Source organism: Platichthys flesus, chromosome 20 (assembly GCF_949316205.1).
Source record: "Platichthys flesus chromosome 20, fPlaFle2.1, whole genome shotgun sequence".
Taxonomy (NCBI): domain Eukaryota; kingdom Metazoa; phylum Chordata; class Actinopteri; order Pleuronectiformes; family Pleuronectidae; genus Platichthys; species Platichthys flesus.
In genome coordinates this window covers 6883497-6904102 of record NC_084964.1, presented here as the reverse complement: position 1 = coordinate 6904102, position 20606 = coordinate 6883497, and the positions used below count along the sequence as shown (strand labels likewise).

Sequence of the window (20606 nt, the reverse complement as noted above, 5' to 3'; positions counted from 1 at the left end):
CCGCGGTTATGAATGAGGTGTGTCCCGACGCCACTCGCTACTGTTGAAATTCCAATGCTAACCAACTTTAGCCAGGCTGCTAATATGTAATTCAGCGGAGAGACACTCGTACGACGCTGCTGTGGATTTAAACGCACTTATAAAAGTTGGTTTCCAGCGGAGGGTCACTGTCAAAACCGTCTTAATGTCCACTGCTGCGAGTGTCTCCCTCACCCCAGCCAGGACATGTCCGATTAGCCAGAGCGCGGCTATCGGCGGATAACGAACCCTGGCAGGCGAGCTGGCCCGAGCCAGCCCCGTTCGGACTGCTGGCTCTGCGGCGAGGGTCAGGGTGTGAGCTGCAGCGGTTTCCCCCCGGAGGAGCGGCGGCGACCCCGGATGCTGTGACTACCATGAGTCCCGCGGGCTGCCCCCATGTCAGCAGCTTCAAGGTGGACAACTGGAAGCAGAACCTGAGGGTCATTTATCAGTGTTTCGTGTGGAGCGGGTCGGCGGAGACGAGGAAACGCAAGGTAACAAGTGACAGGCGGAAACGAGTGATTAGAGAGGAGGAGGGGGGGGCACGGACTCGTGTGTGAGTGAGGGGGAGAGGGAGGGAGAGGACACTTCCCCGCCCTTCCAAAAACAACAAACACCAGACAGACGCTATTGATGTCACCCCCGCCATGCACTCATACATGTGTAGAGTTGTTAGCATGCTCTCCCGTTAGCCCCACACGTTAGCTCCCCCCCCGAGGAGCTGGAGACCGCATCGTGATGTGATGTGCATTTGTTTTGCCGCTGCAGTGGCTCCACTTCCTCCTCTGGCTCACCGCTGGGGCCACTGCTCCACGCTGCCGTTTCCTCTCTTGTTTTCGGGAGCAAGATGGGATCAGGCAGTCGTGAATGCTTCCCCCACATCCTAATCTAAATAGATGGTGATGGTGCGTTTGCACTGCGTTAAGTCAATGCAATCTGCTAAAAAGGAAGAGCCGACCAGTTTCTGTTGCCTCTTTAGGACTTTTTCCAGCAATAACACTGAGCCCATGTCAGGCCCAGTGGACCTCATGGGGACCAAAGCCCAGTTCTAATAAAGGCAAAAACGCCATTTCAGAGGTCCGGATGAAAGTTTGGGGTTGGATGTAAATTGTGGTTCAGGTAAGGTTGGACATGAATTGGTCACGAGTGTCTAACCACCAGACATCCTCACTTTCATGAGGATGCACTGTGTCTGTACATGTGTTCTTAGTATTAAAACCACATTTTTATTTGATGGAATCCATAAAACACAGTAGATATCTACACTATTTGCATGGGAACATGGCTGCACGCCTGCTGCATCTGCATGCACTCAGCACCCCTGTGTGCTCTGGGACAACCCTGCGTCCCCCTGTCATGTGCCAGGGATCAGTGGGAGCTGGTCGTCCAAAGGGTTTGTATGTTGCAAATGTTTGCAGGGTCTCCAACCTGAACCCTGAAGAGCAGACAAGACTGGCAGGAGGGCTCTCTCTTGTGCCTGCTGCGTACTACCTCCCTGTGGTGCCACATTTTGTATTGATCGTGGCTCTTAGTTTTCCATTCAGAGAGCAGCATGTCTCTCACAGAAAAAACCCTACTCCAGAGGGAACCTAATCAGTTTCATGTGCTATATTTTTCTTTTGCAGTTTAACCTCAATTCTGTATTCGTATAGATATTTAATCATACAAGTTTAGTGTTGGGATGCCATCAATTTTACAAGATATACCAGGCTCCTCAAGACCATCCACTCTGGTTGTGTGTATGTGGCTTCAGAGGAGAAAAAAAGAAAATTATAATTTCCACATAAACTGTAGCCGGTTTCCTCCATCATTTTTCACAAATTACTAAATTATCTCACCATTTACTCTCTTCTCAGTGTTTACTGTTATCTCTAGCATCTGCCCCATAGATGGTCACAAACACCTCTCAGACATCGAATGCTAAGCATCCATTCACCTTGAGAATTCACAGGCTCCACTGGCGTGTCGCTCACTGAAGTGTCTTGTCACATCTGGGTGACAGGTGCACTAGCAGTTATCAGGCCATCACAAAATTAATTTCAAAAAGTCCAGTGAAGGCTGTCTCCTGTCAGAGTTGTACCACTGCTGCTGCTCCCTGTGCTCAGCACAACAGCACAAAAAGGAATCCTAGCGAAAGAGGTCAAATGGGTTATAAACCCAGAGCTGGTGGCAGGAAAAAAAAAATGTTTTCTGTTTCCAGCTTCTCAAATGTGAGGATTTACGTTTTCTTGCCAAATGATAGAAGGTTACATGGAGGTTTGTACTGTTGGTTTGAAAAAACAAGTGATATTAATATATAATTCTGGTCTCTGGAATTATGATGGGCACTTTCTCTTTCTTTGTGACATTTTAACAAACAATGAATTGAGAAAATGATTGTGATTTAAAAAAGGGGAATATTGCCTACATTTTATATCAGTTAAGTCCTTCACGCGCTATTAGAATTTATATGGAACGTGTCAAATATGATTGTGTATATATTAATATATATTGTGTTTGACTCAACCAGTCAAACACAATATAACCTCTAGTTCTATCTTACAGTATATGTTACAGTGCAAATAATAATCACTCTCAAATGCAATAAAGTGTATAGGAATTTCTTTTTGATAAACTCTTTATGTAAACTTGTAAGCTTTCCTGCTAGAAATGAAAACTGTTGGTGCTGGTACTCATCTGAGATACATGAGCTGCAAGAGGAATGAGATCAAACGATTTGCATATCCTTGTGGGAGAAATGATCAGAGGAGATATCGGTTCTGAAGTTCTCTGAATAAAAAGCATACCACACGTCATGTGTGTCAGTGAAGCCTTTAGCCAATTAGGGCAGAGTTCTGTCGTAACAGAGGTGCTTCCCATTGGCTGCAGCCAGGGGAACGAGGCTGCTGCTCCTGACTCGGGGAACGAGCCACTTTACTCTCACTCGATTTTAATGTCATGTGACATTGCGATGCTCTGCGGCACGGTCAAAAGTCAGAAACATTTCTCACCAACATGCATCATGTTAAGTCAACACTGAGCGGAGTTGCCTTGTGTCTAATGATCCTATTAGCCAATGGTGACAGTGACAAAACCGCAATTCCACCCCCAACTACACAAGTTAAATCAAAATCGAAAACACTCGCTAGTTTCAACCTTAGTTAGTTTATGTTATGTTACTATTTTTATTTTCAGCAGAATCAGGCTTGATGCTTCAGTGTTTAGCTCCACACCAAATCCAGTTTGAACATTTTAGTCTGTTTAGGTGATTACAGCTGCACTGCATTTGTTTTGCATTTACTGGTGAGTTTAAAGCTATAGTAGGAGCCTATAATACATTGCCTGTGAATGGACTGGCCATGCCTCACTAGGAAGACAAGAGCTCCAATTGGCTGAGCAGCCACCTGTTCTCAGTCCAATGAGAAGCCTGAGGAGAAAATGAAAAATGACATATGATAGTACTCAAAACCCAAAATATATTGACTTGACCTCCTGTTCTAAACAGCCTCTGATATTTTTGACTAGTTTCTGAATCAGAGGGCCATAATTGGATACATTTACACAGAGGGGCCAATTATCTAACATCCAAGCACAATTCTATCCTGTGGCATTACGGCGCCACCAACCACCTCAAAGTAGGTTCTCAACCTTGGTTACACTTCACTGCTAGTGAAGCATCTGTGAACGCCCATGCTGCTTTGTTTGAAATTGAAGTAATGCATGAAAGCGCTGCACACAACAAAGAGGAAGAGAGATTTGTAAAAAAAAAAAAAAACAGCTTTGTGATAATACTTTACCCCTTCACAAGCACTTAAGTTGCACCCTCATATATACCTTTTACTGTGCATAACTAGCAAATTTGACCGTCATAATACTTTAGGGGCCTTACGCAGACTGTTGTTGTCATGGCAGTAATGGCTGTTAATATGTGTTCATAGACGGGGAGACATGATTTCCTATATGAACGTCCTCAGGGACTAGGAAAGTACACGTGAACTGTTAGTCTGGCAGGTCTAAGAATGAGTGTGCATGGAGATTGTTGCATATTGATGCCTTTTCATAATGCATGTGCTGTATAAGCACTTATGCAGGGTTAGGTGTGTGTGACTGGAATAAGAAAATGTGTTTCTTAGTTTTTTTTCATCGTCCATGTTTATGCTGTATTGCGAAGTGTGATTTAAGGTTTTCTGCCTAAGGGGTTTTAAGTTGGCTGCTAGTCAGCTTTTAGGAGGGGGTTGTCATTAATCTGGTTTAAGGCATTGTTTTTCAAAATATTTGTATTTCCTTCCTTGTTCTCTTGAGTCCAAGAGGAGAAAACTGATGTGGCTATCCTCTCTGGTGGTTTCACTTGAAGCTATAGCTTGGGGTGATACGCTAATTATCTTACCTCAAAGAATGGAAACTGAGGGTAAGAGCTGGCCAGGGTTATTGTTATTCTTTGGTTTGTGAATGGATCAAACCAATTTATTATAGTATTATGTAAATGTAGAGATGCTAAGAGGCACAGTTAGACACCTGTTTAATAAACATTACAGAGTGGTATCAAACCTGTTACTGAAATAAACTAAGCTGAAGTCCCTGATTGCTGAAGTCCAAAATGATTTGGACGCATTTCTTACAACTTTTAAATGTCTTTTAAATTTGAATCTAACTGTAATTATATCATAATGTTAACCGATGGAGACTAAATCAGCAACTACTTGACCAATAAGTAATTCTTAAATATTGACGTTCTTTTTTTTTTTTATTCGCTAGTTACAGCTTCACAGTTGTGTCCATTTGCTGCTCCCAAATAAGTCAATGTTTAACAAGGAAAATATGCAGCATATTACCCAAATATTAAAATAATGGATTCCACCATCCATAAATGTGGTGCATCAAATGCTAATGTGCTCTCCACATTCAAGCCATTGTAAATGCATCTTTTCATGGGACATTGTTGGCACTGTCACAAGGCCGTGTGGCAGAATAGAATCTGTGGCATGCACAGCATTTCAAAGAGATTAAATGCTAAATTAATTCGGGTGCGTGTCGTTCAGTAAAGGATTTTGTACTGATGCATGTGTTTCGGTCAGTAGAGGTGGACTGGTGTTAACTTCAAGACAATGCAAGTGAGACAACACCTCAGTTCATAGTCCTTTGACTCCAGACTGACTACTCGTCTCACATGTTGCCACTTATTTTCCTTCTTTCTTTTAACTATTTCAGTGTACATGTTTGTGCTTTTGTAGGTGACTCTGAAGTGGAACATATTTGGTCAGCACCTGAAATCTGAAACCTTGTGCATTGGCATCATTAGCATCAACGTTATAAACATCACCTTCTCTTTGATTTGTGTCCTTTTGTCTTTGTCTCTTCTTTGCCCCTGCACCTTCCTCCATCTTCTTTCTTCTTCCCACTGTCTTTTCTCATTACTCCTGCACTTTTCTCCCAGGCATTGCTCATTTCTTCTCGCCTCCTCATATTCATGCTGGCTCATTGGCATGCCAGCTTCTCATCTGCATGCTTTTGAACTGTTGCCTTCTATACTCTCCATCCACAGTTACCACCCCCCTCATCTTTCCAACACGACTATCAAACAGAATGAATGTGATTCATTAATATCCATACCTAACAGAAATCGGGATTGCCATGGGTTCTCCAGCCATTACAGCAAAAAAAAATAGGAAGAGCCAAGTGGGAGACAAATTGTCACATAAACTTGATTATTCTCAGGTTTCTAGACCTCTGTTCATTCACTTACAGCCAAATACACAGCACTCTTTCTCATACCTAGAAAGTTGTCCCCATTAGATTGCTTACTAGTTGATCATAGAGATTCTGTGCAAAGCATCAGAGGCTGAAAAAAAGCTCAGTGGAATGTTTTTTGCTTGATAAATTATTTATTAGTGGAAGTAAAAAATTGTGTAATGGCTGGCTTGGTCCAGTAAATGCTTACATTTCACATAATGGTGAAGCAGTAGCTTCTGATGTACTGTAATTGAAACAATTAAAAATTAAAATAAACAATGTTACCAGCACAACCTTCGGAAATGACAGATGCTGTCACACGGATATGATGTACGGTACTTCCTGTAGTTGGATAGCCATTGAATGAAAGACAAATGATACTGAGTCTGTAAACTTGCATCAGTTCTTGTTTGTGGTCGGTTATTGGCACCGGAGCACCCTGAAAACAACACCAAGACATGTTATCATTCCACAAGTTGAAGGGAAAATGTCGACAAACATGAATTTACTCATGAGGCAACAATAATATACTTTGTTTTTGAGCAGCAGCACTTCTACAAACTGCCCCTTCATGGCGTCCGATTCCAACCTTTAATGATACACTTTGTTCCTCAATGTTAAATCCTGCCTGGTTCTTAATATATCTTTTGATATTTGTTTTTAAGCAGAGGCTAACTGAAGTCAGTCAGATGAAACCAGAGATACTGATGTTGTTAATGTGTCTGTAAATGCAACAGTTGTGATAACTAATGCTTCTTTCTCTTTGTCTGTCTCCTTTCCTCTGAACCCCCCTCCACCATCCAGGCCAAGTCATGTATCTGCCACATGTGCGGCGCCCACCTGAACAGACTCCACTCCTGCCTCTACTGCGTCTTCTTCGCCTGCTTTGCCAAAAAACACATCCACGAGCATGCCAAGAGCAAAAGGCATAACCTAGGTATGACACACACCCAAGCAAACACATTAAAATACTGTAGAATTGTTTTTTGACAAAATATCTCTTCTTGTTATTTTCTTAATGACCCCAAAACCAGTTCCTTTATTCTTCCACAGCAGCCATTTGCACTACCCATATATCCAGTGTCCATATATGACATTGAAGCAGGTGTGTTTTGGAGTTCTGTGTGCACATGGGTGTCACACTGGCCCTTCCACATCTGCAATTACACCAATTTGCTTAAATGAGTTGGTACTTGCCTCCTAAGCAGACACACTGACAGTACAAACATCACACACATTCAAATACACACACCTCTGTACACTCTGCCGTTAGTAATGCTGCTTCTCTCAAAACAGAGGCTGCTAAAGGGGCTAATTATACAGTTTAGTGGCTAATGAAGATGTAGCCTGGTGCGACTGCATGAAGCATTGACAGTTCATAAACACCACAGTGTCTGTGTGTCTGTCTTTGTGTGTCCTCATTTCATATCTCTTCAAAGTTAGTTTTATATTGGACATTAACCCACCTGATGTATGACACAGAGCAGCATGAGCGCAAGGAGAGGAGCTGCAGCTGGAATTCAGGAAAGCTAAGCACAAGCTGGGTATAAGTGCATGCGTAGGGTTTTTGATTAAGAGCATTACAAGAAAGACCACCATTTTGAGTAAAGATAGGGGGGAAAAGACGTATGTTGAATCATTTAGAAACAATCTGGAATGACAGAGAATGCAATTACACAACCGGGTGCAACGTCTTTGCAGCACAGACAGAAAGGTATTTGAACGTCACCTGTAGGTTGGCCTCGTTAAACCCATGCGAGGCAATATATGCATTGGTGAACTTACTAATGGATACTGAGGTCTGTTGTGAGGGCACATTCAAATTATGGACATTCACGCATAGTAAAATCTACGTTACTGTGTTGACATCCCTCGTTTAGAGGGTGTTTTGTGAACTCAGGTTAAAATAAAGTGCTATATAAATAAAGTTTATTATTATAACCAGTCCCCTTCACAATCCTTCCAAATATGAGGTGTTGTGCATGTGTTTTATGAAGTTGAAAAAGCAAGTGGTCTGTGTCTTCTTTGAAAGGACTATTACTCTAAAACTGTGTATAAAACATTACACAAAAGTTAGTTCATGAAAATCTTTTTTCGAGACGCACTCACTTTTTTTTTTTTACCACATCTCACAGAGAGGTTGCTTTGTTTGCTGCGTGTTCACAGTGAGAAATGGCAAAGTTAAATTTGAACTCAATATTTGCATCAGAGACACAGTCGGCCTGGATCCAGATTCAAACAAAGACGTGGGTGTTTGCAGAGCACCAAGAAGAGCTGGCTGTTCTACCCAATACCTGCTACTCCCACAGGGACACACGGGATGTAATAATCAAAACATTGCTCAAAAGAACACTGAAATATCACAGAGGAAACAGCTGAATATCACCTGAAGTCACTCAGTAAAAGCAACTGCTGAAAAAGCATGTTTCTTTCTTTGATTTTGTTGTGAAATAAAAGGAAATCCGTCTATGATGAGCTTCTAAAACATTTTCTGTAGTCTTTGCCATATTCACTCTACGCCAGCCAATCACTCGGTTCTGTCCAAAAGAAATTGGTCTTGTTTATCACAGTCCTGTGAGGGCCACAGACAACACAGTTTTCGTGACGAGGATTTGAATTAATGAGAAAAGCCCAACCAAGTTATTGCCAAGGCCCTCATAAAAATGCCCAACTAAAATTTTGTTCAAAACACTCAACAATATCTTTATTTTAATTTCGCCACATAATAGAATCAGGTTGTTTGGGTAAAGTGCATCAGACTGCAGTGTCTGGAGGAGAACTGTGCTGCAGCAGAGACACTCAGGATTGTCCATGACAAAAGCTGGGCTTGGCAGATGTTGGGAACCTGCTGATTTGTTTTCACCAAGGCTCCTTTTACGCTGCATTATCGCTCAACTCAGGAAAACCCCCTATGGTGTTTGTTTGTGTGTGTTTTCCACGGATTGTCATTGTGACTTTAATTCGGTTAGCTGCTGATTTACATGTTGCAAAGAAGCAGTTAGAGACTTTCTAATAAGGAGGGAGAGAAACGATAACATTAAATAAGGAACAGATCTCAGAAGACTGGTGAGGAGGTAATTAAGTCATCTTCAACAAACCCTGTGAAATTAGCCTCCATTAAACCCCGGCCCCTCCTCTTCTCCTCCTTCTCCACCATATTTTTGCCGTTCCATCTCTTCAAACCTTTTCATGCATTTTAATTCATTTTCACTCCCTATTACTTGTATTCGGTTTGCAGCCTCATACTGGGGTAATCACTCCGTCTCTGTCCACCATTTCTCTTCTTTTAACGTCCTCTTGTTCCCATGGTTACCTGATGACCCTTTCGATATTGAGAATTGTTGCAGGATTTCATCTAATTCTACTTGTATCGTTACTTCTCTTGCCGTTACTGCAGATCCCGTACTGTAGTTTAATTCCCTACCCCCTGACTTTCCTCCATCCTTTCATCCCTCCCTTGTCCCCCACCCATCGCTGCAGTGGATGCCAGGAGAGGCCTGCAGGCAGGTTGTCATGGCAACAGCAAACAGGTAGCTGCAGGGCACAGAACAGGTGAAATGAAGGAGGGAGTGGAAGGGACGGTTTTTGGGGGATGATTTAAGAGAGTGTATGGGGGTGAGAGATTGCAGCTCCCTCCTCCACCTCACCTTTTGACTTCCCTGAAGCTCTCTTCATCCCTCGCTGTGCCTCGCTGTCGTCCACTGTGTTAACAGATTGCGGATAAGTCTGCAGATAAACCTCTGCTACCTGGAACCGCAGAACCATGGCAACGTGGTCTGAATAAAAAGAGATGAAGCAGTTCACACGGCTTGTAGCTGCGCACAGCCCCATTTTTACCCAAAGACAATCAAATAGAGCTGTGTCCCTGCATTGAAATAAAGCAGCTTTTTGTTTTCCCTCTCATTCTCTGTCCTTCCAGCTATTGACCTGCTGTACGGAGGAATTTACTGCTTTATCTGCCAAGACTACATTTATGACAAAGACATGGAACAGATTGCCAAAGAGGAGCAAAGGAAAGCTTGGAAAATGCAAGGTATGACGGTATCAAACACACTTAGCTGTGCACGTATGCCACAACAAGAGATATTTAGAGTGTGAATAATTACACCAAAGCATAGAATTTCAAATTTGCTAAAATATGCACACACAGTATTTAGAGATAAAGATATTCTCACTTAACTAGGGTCCCACACAGTCGCTCAGCACTCAACACACTGAGCTGAACAGATGTTTTCTTGTAATTAAACAAGGATAAAAGATAATTAAATGTGTTTTGAGCCACAGAAAAGCAACAGTAGTCTTTTAAACATTAAATCACCAAGAAACTGTAGCTATGTGAAGTTAGTCTCTCGCAACAGGATCTGGACACACAAGAGACCAAGAACATGCTGGAAGACAATTTAGAGTCAAACACAACTTTCATATGTCATCAAATATGTTTTAAGTCTACTTTTTAGAGACTTTTATAACATTTCACCTTGTATAGTGCCAGCACATTGAATAGTTTGGCTGTTAAATGGTTATGTACAAATAAACTTGCCTTCCCAATGCTCAAAAATGGCATGTTGCAAACATGTCTTTCTTTTCAGGCATAGGGGAGAAGTACTCAACGTGGGAGCCCACCAAGAGGGAGCTGGAGCTGCTCCGCCACAACCCCAAGAGGAGGAGAATCACCTCCAACTGTACTATTGGTACTTTCTTTCTCGCCCTCTGTGACTCATCCTCTCCCTCCCTCCCTCACTCGCACATACACACAAAGCTTATCTAGTTTTGAGTTGCTGTTTGTCAATTTGGAATCCAGATAATCCCTTTGAAATTTTCCGGAGGGGTTATATGTGAGAACACAAAGTCGTCTCAGAAGAAACTCTGGACATCTGTGAGATCCCCCTAGTACTCTGGATAATGGGAGAATACAGCAAAATTCTCTCCTTACAGTGAGTTAGTTGGTGTGTTGTGGACAAAAACTGAAACAAACTAAAATAATACAATTACCTGAGGATGAAAAAGAGGTGCCATGCACGTTGAAAGCATTATTGCTGTAAGTACTGTGTTTGGAGCTCACCTCCTCCTCTCCCTCCCTCTGCTGTATAGACTTACTGAACTATTATACACTCACTGGCCACTTCATTACGCACTCCTCACAGTCAGAACAAATCCAACTCAGCAGCTCTGCCATGACGAGGTCATGAATACAAGCGGCAGAAATGTTCTTTGTCGGGTGGCTGGGCTCAGCCTTCGAGATTGGGTGAGGAGTTCAGACATCCGGAGGGAGCTTGGAGTAGAACTGCTGCCCCCTCACGTTGGAAGGTGAAAGTCGAGGTGGTTCGGGTACGTAGCCAAGATGCCTCTTCTGCACCTACCATTAGAGATTTACCACGCAAGCCCAACTAGGGGGACACCACGGACTAGGCTGAAGTCACTGGAGGGATTGCATATGCCATCTGGCCTGGGAACACCCTGGCATCCCCCAGGAAGAGCCAGAAAAGCATGGCTAGGGAGAGGGACGTCTGGGATGTCCTATTTACCAAGCTAAGTGGAAGACAATGGAGGGACATGATGTTCACTTTTTGTTCAAAATGGTAGTTCGTGAAGTACTGGACAGCACCTCTCATTCTCTGTCCTTCCACCTATTGACCTGCTGTATTATAGATTAGTTATCTACAGCCCGGGGTAATGGATTGACAGTGAGAGGGTTTCTTTATTGTGTTTCGAGAAAAACAGTAGCACATGTTTGTAGCAGCAGGGAATCTTGAAAGGAGGCAGTGTGTGGGAGAGAGAAGGGCTGACATACGTTTAACACCTTGTAGCAGCCTGCAGTGATCTGATCGAGCACCATTAACATCCCACGCACCGTCTTAGCTGACCCCAGGTCAGGGTGCTCATCTCATCTGTGAAGACACTACCTACCTCTTTCTATATCACTCCCTCCATCCTTCCTCTCCCTCCTGCTCTGTCCTTCTTTTCTTCCACCTCCCCATGTGTGAACGTTTTGTTTAGTCTGCTGTTATCTGACAAGGGTTTCCTGCATGCAGTTCAACGTTGCCCCAGGGACAACATAGTTGTGTGTGTGTGTGTGTGTGTGTGTCTCTCGTTGGCAGCACTGCAGCTTACTTTCTCCACTGCAAAAACCAAAGAAAATTTGGAGCAATTTCTCTCTGTCCCTGTTTCTTTATTCCTCCCTGTCTCGTCACCCCATTCTTTCTATTCATCTATTCTTTGTTGCCCCCTGTTATTTAACTATTCATCACATTTTCTCCTCCGCTCCATTCTCAGGCCTCCGCGGTCTGATAAACCTGGGCAACACGTGCTTCATGAACTGCATTGTCCAGGCGCTGACGCACACTCCGCTACTGCGTGACTTCTTCCTGTCTGACCGACACAAATGCGAGATGCAGAGCAACTCCTGCTTGGTGTGTGAGATGTCGCAACTCTTCCAGGAGGTACCGTTTTCATTTATTTTGTTTGTATGTTCTCAAATAAAAGCAAAGACATAAGAAAAGTGGTAGACCCCCTCATGTCCTCTGTAGTTCTACTCAGGCCATCGCTCTCCTCACATCCCGTTCCGCCTCCTCCACCTGGTGTGGACTCACGCCCGTCACCTGGCTGGTTACGAGCAGCAAGATGCCCACGAGTTCCTTATTGCGGCGCTGGACGTCCTGCACAGACACTGCAAAGGTCAAATGGACAGACACACTCAGGCCACATCCACACTACTGCATTCTTGTTTGAAACGCATCAACTCTGCTTCAGATAAACCTGACATCCACACTACTCCAGGGTTTTTGAGTTGCTAAAACAGAGAAGTTTGGAAACCCTGCTGGCACTGTTGTAGTTTGAAAACTCTGACGTTGCTTTTTAGGACAAGCAGAAACTGAGATGTTTGGAAACTATGATGAAGACACTTGCAACCGCTTGCTGATTGGTCTGTTACTGTCATGAAGTAGCCTTCGCAGATTGTTCAGGCTCCTATCTCATGACCCCCCCCTTCCAGAAAAGAACAACCAGCAGTAGTCCGGCTACCAGTGTAGAACATTGATAATGAATTACCAGCGATGCTCACCCTGTTGTCTCTGCTAGCAGCTGTTGTGCAGTTAAATTCTGCATTTAATGGTGAACATTCGTAAGAGACAAGCTATTTTTCTATCAACCTGCAACAATTCTGCAGCTTACAACCAAATGCTTCCTGTTTACGTACGTGAGTGGTCACATGATCTGTGTTTTCAGATGTCTTAATATGGACAGGGATTCAAACTGATACGGAGCCAAAACACTTTTGTGGACAGGGTTTCAAGTTTTGGTTGGAAAATCCACTTTTCAAATAAAAAAACGGATGTAGTCACAGACAGTTTGATTTACCATTTATAGTGTAAACTCAGCTGGAAAAGAACATGACCAAGGGTCTTCACTCACCAAGTCAATTGATCAAATGGATCCTCGAACTTGAAATGTGCAAAAAACAAAACTGCAGCAAATCAGACCTGTTCTGAAAACATTAATGAGGTTTAACAACAAAGTTAAAGTGTCACAGTCGGTGTCTTAATTTTTAAACGTGAGAAAATGTTGGAAGAAAAATACGGACTTGGTGTGCAAAGAGCTTTAGACGAGAAGATGTGTGAGGGGAAAAAAAGCAGGGAGGATGCAGAGGAGGAGAGCTGGAGTAAGAGATGAGTGGAGAAGAGAGGATGAGGGAGGGAGAGATGAAGCGACACTGACTCCCTTACATCTCTGTGCCTCTCTGCAGTTTATAAGCAGAGAAGGAAACTGTGAAGTCACACAACACTGCTTTTAGTGACTGTGTGTTTGTGTGTGTGTGTGTTTGCGCAGATGATAACGGAAAGAAAGCCAACAACCCAAACCACTGTAACTGCATCATCGACCAAATCTTCACAGGGGGCCTGCAGTCTGACGTCACCTGTCAAGTCTGCCAGTAAGTGTTTGTGTGTCTGCGTGTGTGCTCTCAGGAGACAATATGAAAAATTTGAAGAGTAATAGAGAGGGTGTGTTGTGTAAAGTGCTGCTGCTACATTGATCCTGTCTCGACCAAACAGCAGTTCAGAGATGATACTTCAATTGCTACTCACTCTCAGAACGCTCTAATCGCTCTCTTTGAGGTGACCCTCCCTCCTCTACTCTACCGTTCACACATTGCACCATCAAACACACACACACACACACACACACACACACACACACACACATGCAGTGCACTGTCACACTGCAGCAACAAGAAGACCCTGTAATGGCGTACAGTCTGTAAAGCTAATCTCTAGTTCCACCTGGTGGCCAGAGAGACCAATGGAGCTTCATGATTTGATACGCATTTTTTCATGCAAACCCTTCAGGGAGCCAGGTTTACTAAGAAAATATAAATCTTCTCGAAAAATGTGCAGCTGCAATGTTGCATGTATACGTCTTGAGCTTTACCAAGAGCAGGTGGTTAGGCCAGATGTAGAACCTCCAGATGTGGTGCCAATACAGATGTATTTTACAATTCAATATAAAGGTCTGTCCATCCATACTCAACACTACTTATCCTGTAAGGGAAGGAGAAGCTTTTATTTGGTACAAAATAATTATCTTAATAGGAAGCAAATGACTTTGATTCTCTTTATAAGAACTTGAGTTTTACGGCGGCTTTGTGGCCCCAGTCTAATCTTTCCTTATGCTTGGACTTCAAATCAGAGGTGAAGGTTTTCCAGTAAAACAAATTAAGTTGGTCTCTTACAAATTGTATGACCTTTTGAAAGTTCGGATACTGATACCAGAATCGGAAATGCCTCCAATAGAGAGAGAGAGAGCAGTACCTACCACACACTTTACTGGACACAACTGAAAGATTTCACATTAGCTTTTCCAGTGTGACAGTGAGTGTAGTGTTGGCATCAAGGAGGTGCTGCGTTTTAAGCTCCAAGCCGTGTAGCTGCATTCATGTGTCAGTGCTGTGACGGACTGGACACCTGCACAGGCTGAACACCACCCCCGCTCCAAACCTGCACCAATCCTTTGCAACCCTGCATAAAAGATTGGTCTCCTCCAAGGTTTTCTCAGGTTGAAAACGCTATTAGCTGCTATCCTTTGTCTTAAAATCGTCAACTGGCGGTGCTCAGCTGCAGAGTGCACCCCTGAATGGCGTTCAACAGCAGAGTAATCTTCACAGCCCAGATGAATAAGCTTAGCTGGCAACATAAGCAGTGCAAGGCTCTGAGCCAGCAGCTAAATTGATGCCAGAATGAATTTTCTGCCCCCTTCTTTTGTCTCGGTCTAATTTAAATGCCTGACATGGGTAACGCATGATACACAGAAACTCCTTAAATCTATATTAGAGATGCACTGTACAGTATTTTCCTTCCCTCTCACACGCTCATCATCTTCTCTGTCTCTCTGTCCTCCTCTTCTTAGTGGTGTTTCAACAACCATCGACCCGTTCTGGGACATCAGCCTGGACCTGCCGGGATCCTCCACGCCGTTCTGGCCCCTCAGCCCCGGAGGAGACGGATCGGCCCTCAACGGAGAGAGTCACACCACCGGAGCCACAACGCTCACAGATTGTCTCCGCAGGTAACTGACCAAGCGAAAAGAAACATTGTCATGGAATATTCAGCATGTAGTCCCATACACGGGACGAACGCCAACCTCAGCTGGGAAAAGGTTGCTGAGGTTGGATGAGAATCTATAAAAAATACATTTAAAAATTCTACCAACGTTTTTTTTACCAACGTCTGTTCTGTGGCTGCAATAAATAAAGTACAAGGCAGGAAATGAAATGCAAGCTTGCAAACTTGACTGTTAATATCGAAGCACATAATATCACCCTGAACTCCATCTATATTGCAATCTTAAATGCAGTTTTCTTAGATATATTTTTTGGAGATATGTATTTATTGTTTTTATTGTTCTAGCTCAGTCGGTAGGTAGAGCACTGGGATCGGTGCTGAACCAGGGTAAACAGTGTGATAATCTGGGATTATATATATACACAATCAATGTCCTTTGGCTGCCTGTGCTTCTGGTGTTCAGAGTCTGTGAACATAAAAACTGTACCATCATAGAGCCATTCAACCCTTTTTGGGAGTTCCTGAATTGACTTTAATTTTGGCCACTAGTTTTTGGAATAAGAGCTAACAAAAACATGAGTGGAGAATCTCCTGCTGGGTTGTGGATGTGTGAAAGGCAAACTCCAGAAAAAGTCGTTTTTTTTACCGTTTTCTTTGTGTTTGTTTTGTTGGATTAAGAAAGACCTAAGATGTGCTTTAGGAAGGGAAGTATTTGTTTCAGCAGATTTCTCCCTTGGTATTAATATGTCTCAAGTCATCTTAGTTTAATATCTCATTTAGACATTGACAGAATTTAACTCTTTTGTGCAGGTATGCATGTTTCCCTCGCAGCAGGGGGCAGGCTGTGACTGCCTGTGACAGTGATAGGCAGGTGTTTCACTTTGTAGAGTGAGAAAAAGCTGTGGTCTGCCGGCTGCTTCGTCGACAACGTTTATGCTTTGCCAGTCCTGCCACATGGTCATTAAAGTGCGCTGTTTTCTACACCATACTGTTGCAGTCTGAGTGGTGTAACAGGCACCAGCATTTTCAGGTAATTTTGTGTTTTCGCTCTCTGTTTTGCAAAAAACACCTAAAATATCAGAAGGGTTAGGGTTACCTGTTTGGACAGGTCGGGTATAAGAATGACAGTCGAGCACTATAAATTAATTTTACCCACACTACCATGTCCCACCTGTCCATCTGGTAGTTTGCCTGAGCAAGTATTTACATTGTCTCCAGCCTCTAGCCTCCAGACTCCACCCCTTCATGGCTCGCGCTGCTGCATCTGCTCTGGTCTTACCTCACATACTAGGTCGGATATTGTCCTGTATTTACTATCACCGTATTTCAAATCATGGATTATTTCTCGTGTGTATCAAATTCTAATTTCTAGCTCCATCATGGCATTAACCGTCAAAGCATTTTTATTTCCTATTCAAAACAGACACAAACTCGGAGACAACACCAATCTGAAATCACTTCCCTCCGTCATCACACTAAACCCTCAAAGAGCAGTGAGCAACATGTACAGATAGACTTCACTGAAACTAAATCCTGTTCATCCCCAATTCACTGGAGCAGGACACCAGGTGGCTGCAGCAGCATCGCTGAAAAACACACAAACCCACACATGCACACATACACGTGCACTTAATCCTGTCCCCTCTCCTCTAGGTTCACCAGACCAGAGCACCTGGGCAGCAGCGCTAAGATCAAGTGCAGTGGTTGCCATAGTTACCAGGAATCCACTAAGCAGCTGACCATGAAGAAGCTGCCCATCGTGGCCTGCTTTCACCTCAAAGTAAGTGTGTGTGTGTATTCATTTTTGTTACCTCATTAGGATCTTAGGATCCCGCATATACACCGACCTTGTCAGGACCAGTAGACCTCAGGTCCTAATGAGGCAAAGTTTAATTTCTAAGGTCCTGGAATAAGGTTTTGGTTATAGGCTGTACCCAATGAATGGAAGCCAATGCAAAGACCTTATGAGAATGCAGCGCACTCCCGTGTGTGTGAGAGATTGGTTGGTTGTTTCTCAGCAGAGCTGTAACACTTGCATGTATGGGTTTCAGAGGTTCGAGCATTCAGCCAAACTGCGGCGGAAGATCACAACGTACGTCTCCTTCCCACTGGAGCTGGACATGACGCCCTTCATGGCCTCCAGGTGAGCACAGTCCAAATGAAGATGGGAAGCTCTCAAATTAAAACTGCAAAAGATTAGAAAATCAAGCATGTTGTTTATAAACTTCAAAAAATCTTAAATCAATGGAAGAGAGACCTGTGTTGAAGAAGTAATGACTAATAATAACCTTTCAGTTGTTCAGGTATGGGCCCGATTGTCAAGTTTTAAACGGTCCCCTTCTGTGACTCACACATGTTGCATGTGTTGTGTGTGATTCAGTAAAGAGAGCAGGATGAATGGGCAGTACCAGCAGACCATGGACCCCTTCAACAACGACAACAAGTAAGACGAACAATCTCAGCAAAACATGACTCCTTTGGTTTCCCAGGCTGCTTCATCCTGCCTTAGTGCCCACCTGTGCATTCAGTGTAGACAAAATGTGCAAAGTCCGACCTGTACCCGACAGGGGTCCTGGTTTTTTGTTTGAGGCCCCGATCTGTGCCGGATATTTTCTATGATTATTGCCAAGCGTCGCCGTAAAAACTCCAGGAGCCGAAATTACCGAACCTGATCTCAACCTTAATATAATTTCAAATACCTGCTCTGTGACAAAGAAATTAATTTATTTCACTGGAGAGAATTTAGAAACTAGTTGTTCTATTGTCGATCAAATGATTTGTGATTTTGTAAACTGCTAGCAAGTCAAACATCTAACCTTTTTGAAATCTTGTACTTCTACTGTTATTTTACATTTTACAGCTGTTCCTTCCTTACTTTTAAAGAACTGCAGAGACACTGATGTAAATCTTCACAGTCTGATTTGTAAAAGAGGGTATATCTTCTGTTTCATGATCCCTTTTCTCTTTCTTCTTCTTCTATCCGTGTTAGGTATAGTCTGTTTGCTGTGGTTAACCACCAGGGGACACTAGAGAGTGGCCATTACACCACCTTCATCCGGCAGCACAAGGATCAGTGGTTCAAATGTGACGACGCCATCATCACCAAGGCCAGCATCAAGGATGTGCTGGACAGTGAAGGGTGAGCATTGACGATGCCGCCTCACGATGAAACATAGACCCCATGTAAAGATGGACAACATGGCTGCTCCATAAAAGTGAAGCAAAGTCAACTTGATCGCCCCCTTGTGGCTGGCTGCAGTAGAGGTCATAAACCCTTCCTCATCCATGTACGCTTTAACCAAATTTCTCAAAGATGGTATCTGTCATATTAGCGACTTCTGATGTATGTTCAACTGTTTCAGGGTCAGTGGGCGGGTCATCAGCGACCGAATGGCAGAACTAGACAAGTTAACTTGCTGTTTTCAGAACGTGTCTGATTTAGGGGTCTGACACAAGTCCATGGATCGTAACGTTCGCGTCGCAGCCGGTTGCGTACACGCGTGTGTGGTTAAACAGCAGGTTTACCACGGGCCCTCAGTGTTTTTGCAATCTGATGCTTTGCTGCTTCTATCTCCGTAGGTACCTCTTGTTTTACCACAAACAGTTCCTGGAGTATGAATAGTCCCCTGCGTCAGCGCAGCCGGCAGGAGGAACTGAGGCAGCACGCAAGGGGAGTTGCATGGGAACAGGTAACACAGTGACCAGAGAGGCGAAGGAAACCGAAACACAAGCCTACCTGAATCATTCTGAGTCGCACCTCTCACTCTGACACGGAACCACGCGTAGGACATACGAGTCACGTTCCTCTGTACGACATTTAAGACTGAGCCGCTTGATGTGCAGGGATAGAACCAAGATGCCACAACCAAACAAAATACGCTGAAGGGATTTGTGTGTACCTGCAAAAAAATGTTGTCGAATTTCAGGAGACGAAGGAGGAAACGATGAGAAGGAATTCACTACCAGATCAGTCGACCCGTTCAGAAAACAGACGAAAGGGCAGAAAGGTTCTTTTCAACCTTATTCTATCTGGGGAAGGTTTACATGATCACAAATGCTGTTGTTCACCAAGGTCCGGCTTGCTGCTCGCACACAGCTGCATATATAACAAGACACAGAGCGTCGGGCTCTGCTTTAGCTATCTGATTTAATATAATTTCTTGGGTGTGTTAGACAAACACTCTAAAGCACTCACCTACACACACTCCTCCAAATGACCAAATATTTCAAAGAAGGAAGTTTGATTATGCATTTTTGTTCCAAATGCAAAGAGGGTGGGTGCAGGGGCATCGCTTGACAAATGATGTTACAAAAAATTGTACAGATTCTGTTCATTACTCATGACTCTGTAGTTGTCTAGGAAATGTTCCGTGAAACAAGGACATGGATATAAAGGATCTCTCATGTTCTGCCTTGCTGCTTCAAACAGTCACAGGGGAAATGAATAATATATTTTTATACATAGTTTCGTTTACGGTTTTGCATTCTCTCCCTAAACTCTCACATCGTGCGTGTTGCATTGTGCTGTCAAATATGTTTGTCAACACAAAAGCAAAATGGTTCGGATCATTATCGTGAACATGCTGCTACAGCGGCTTTCTTTCTGCTTTGTTTGCTTAACGTGGCTTTTGGGTTCAAATTTTGTGCAACATCTCCACGATAATGATGCGTTCAATGTCTGTCTTCCTGATGCCGTTTCAGGTAAACGGTAAAAAAATTGATCGAGGAAGGTGTTTTTTTTTCTAGTACAGGTGTGTATAAGCTCGATCTTGCAGTATTAACCGTCGGCCGCATGTCGCTCTAATTCGGTGTGTTTGTATATAAGTGTGTGCGTGTGCGTGCGTGTTTGGTGTGTGTGCACTCGTATGTGCCCAAGAAAGGGGAGGGGGGAGCTCGTATGTGTTTATATAAAATATTACTGCGTATAAAGAGGAGGAGGAAGAAAAAAAACCCAGTGCGTATGTGTTCCTGTTTGTATGCACGTGTGTTGTGCGCGTGCGTATGTACCGTGTGTCCGTGTACTGAATCAGTACTTGCATTCAGCATGCCGTCTGAGCTGGGTATCACAGTTTGATAGGATTTTTTTTTCCACATGTTGATGATGTATGTAAAAGTATCTATGTACAGTTTGTATGTAAGAGACAAATGGTGAAACCTCAAGTCAATTAGTTCCTTAATATCGCTGGATCCAGCCACAGGGGGTCGTGATAGGAAAAAAGAAAGCGATCGACCCGATCAGTCATTCCTCACACACACATGTTACTGCTGCAAGAACTGGACACAGTCATTGAAGGACACTCAAATAAAGAAATATCTATATCTGTA

At 43.5% G+C, this 20606-nt stretch overlaps 1 protein-coding gene across 1 annotated transcript; it reads left to right on the top strand.

Moving 5' to 3' along the window:
• The first annotated feature begins 27 nt into the window (after nucleotides 1-27).
• On the top strand, nucleotides 28-20606 carry usp22 (ubiquitin specific peptidase 22). The gene is made up of 13 exons (XM_062414181.1): nucleotides 28-512; nucleotides 6532-6664; nucleotides 9647-9760; nucleotides 10317-10418; nucleotides 12001-12167; nucleotides 12255-12402; nucleotides 13552-13654; nucleotides 15127-15285; nucleotides 16935-17061; nucleotides 17333-17424; nucleotides 17662-17724; nucleotides 18271-18420; nucleotides 18861-20606. Exons 1-13 carry the CDS (start codon nucleotides 393-395, stop codon nucleotides 18901-18903), a joined length of 1521 nt encoding a protein of 506 aa, XP_062270165.1. The 5' UTR covers nucleotides 28-392; the 3' UTR covers nucleotides 18904-20606.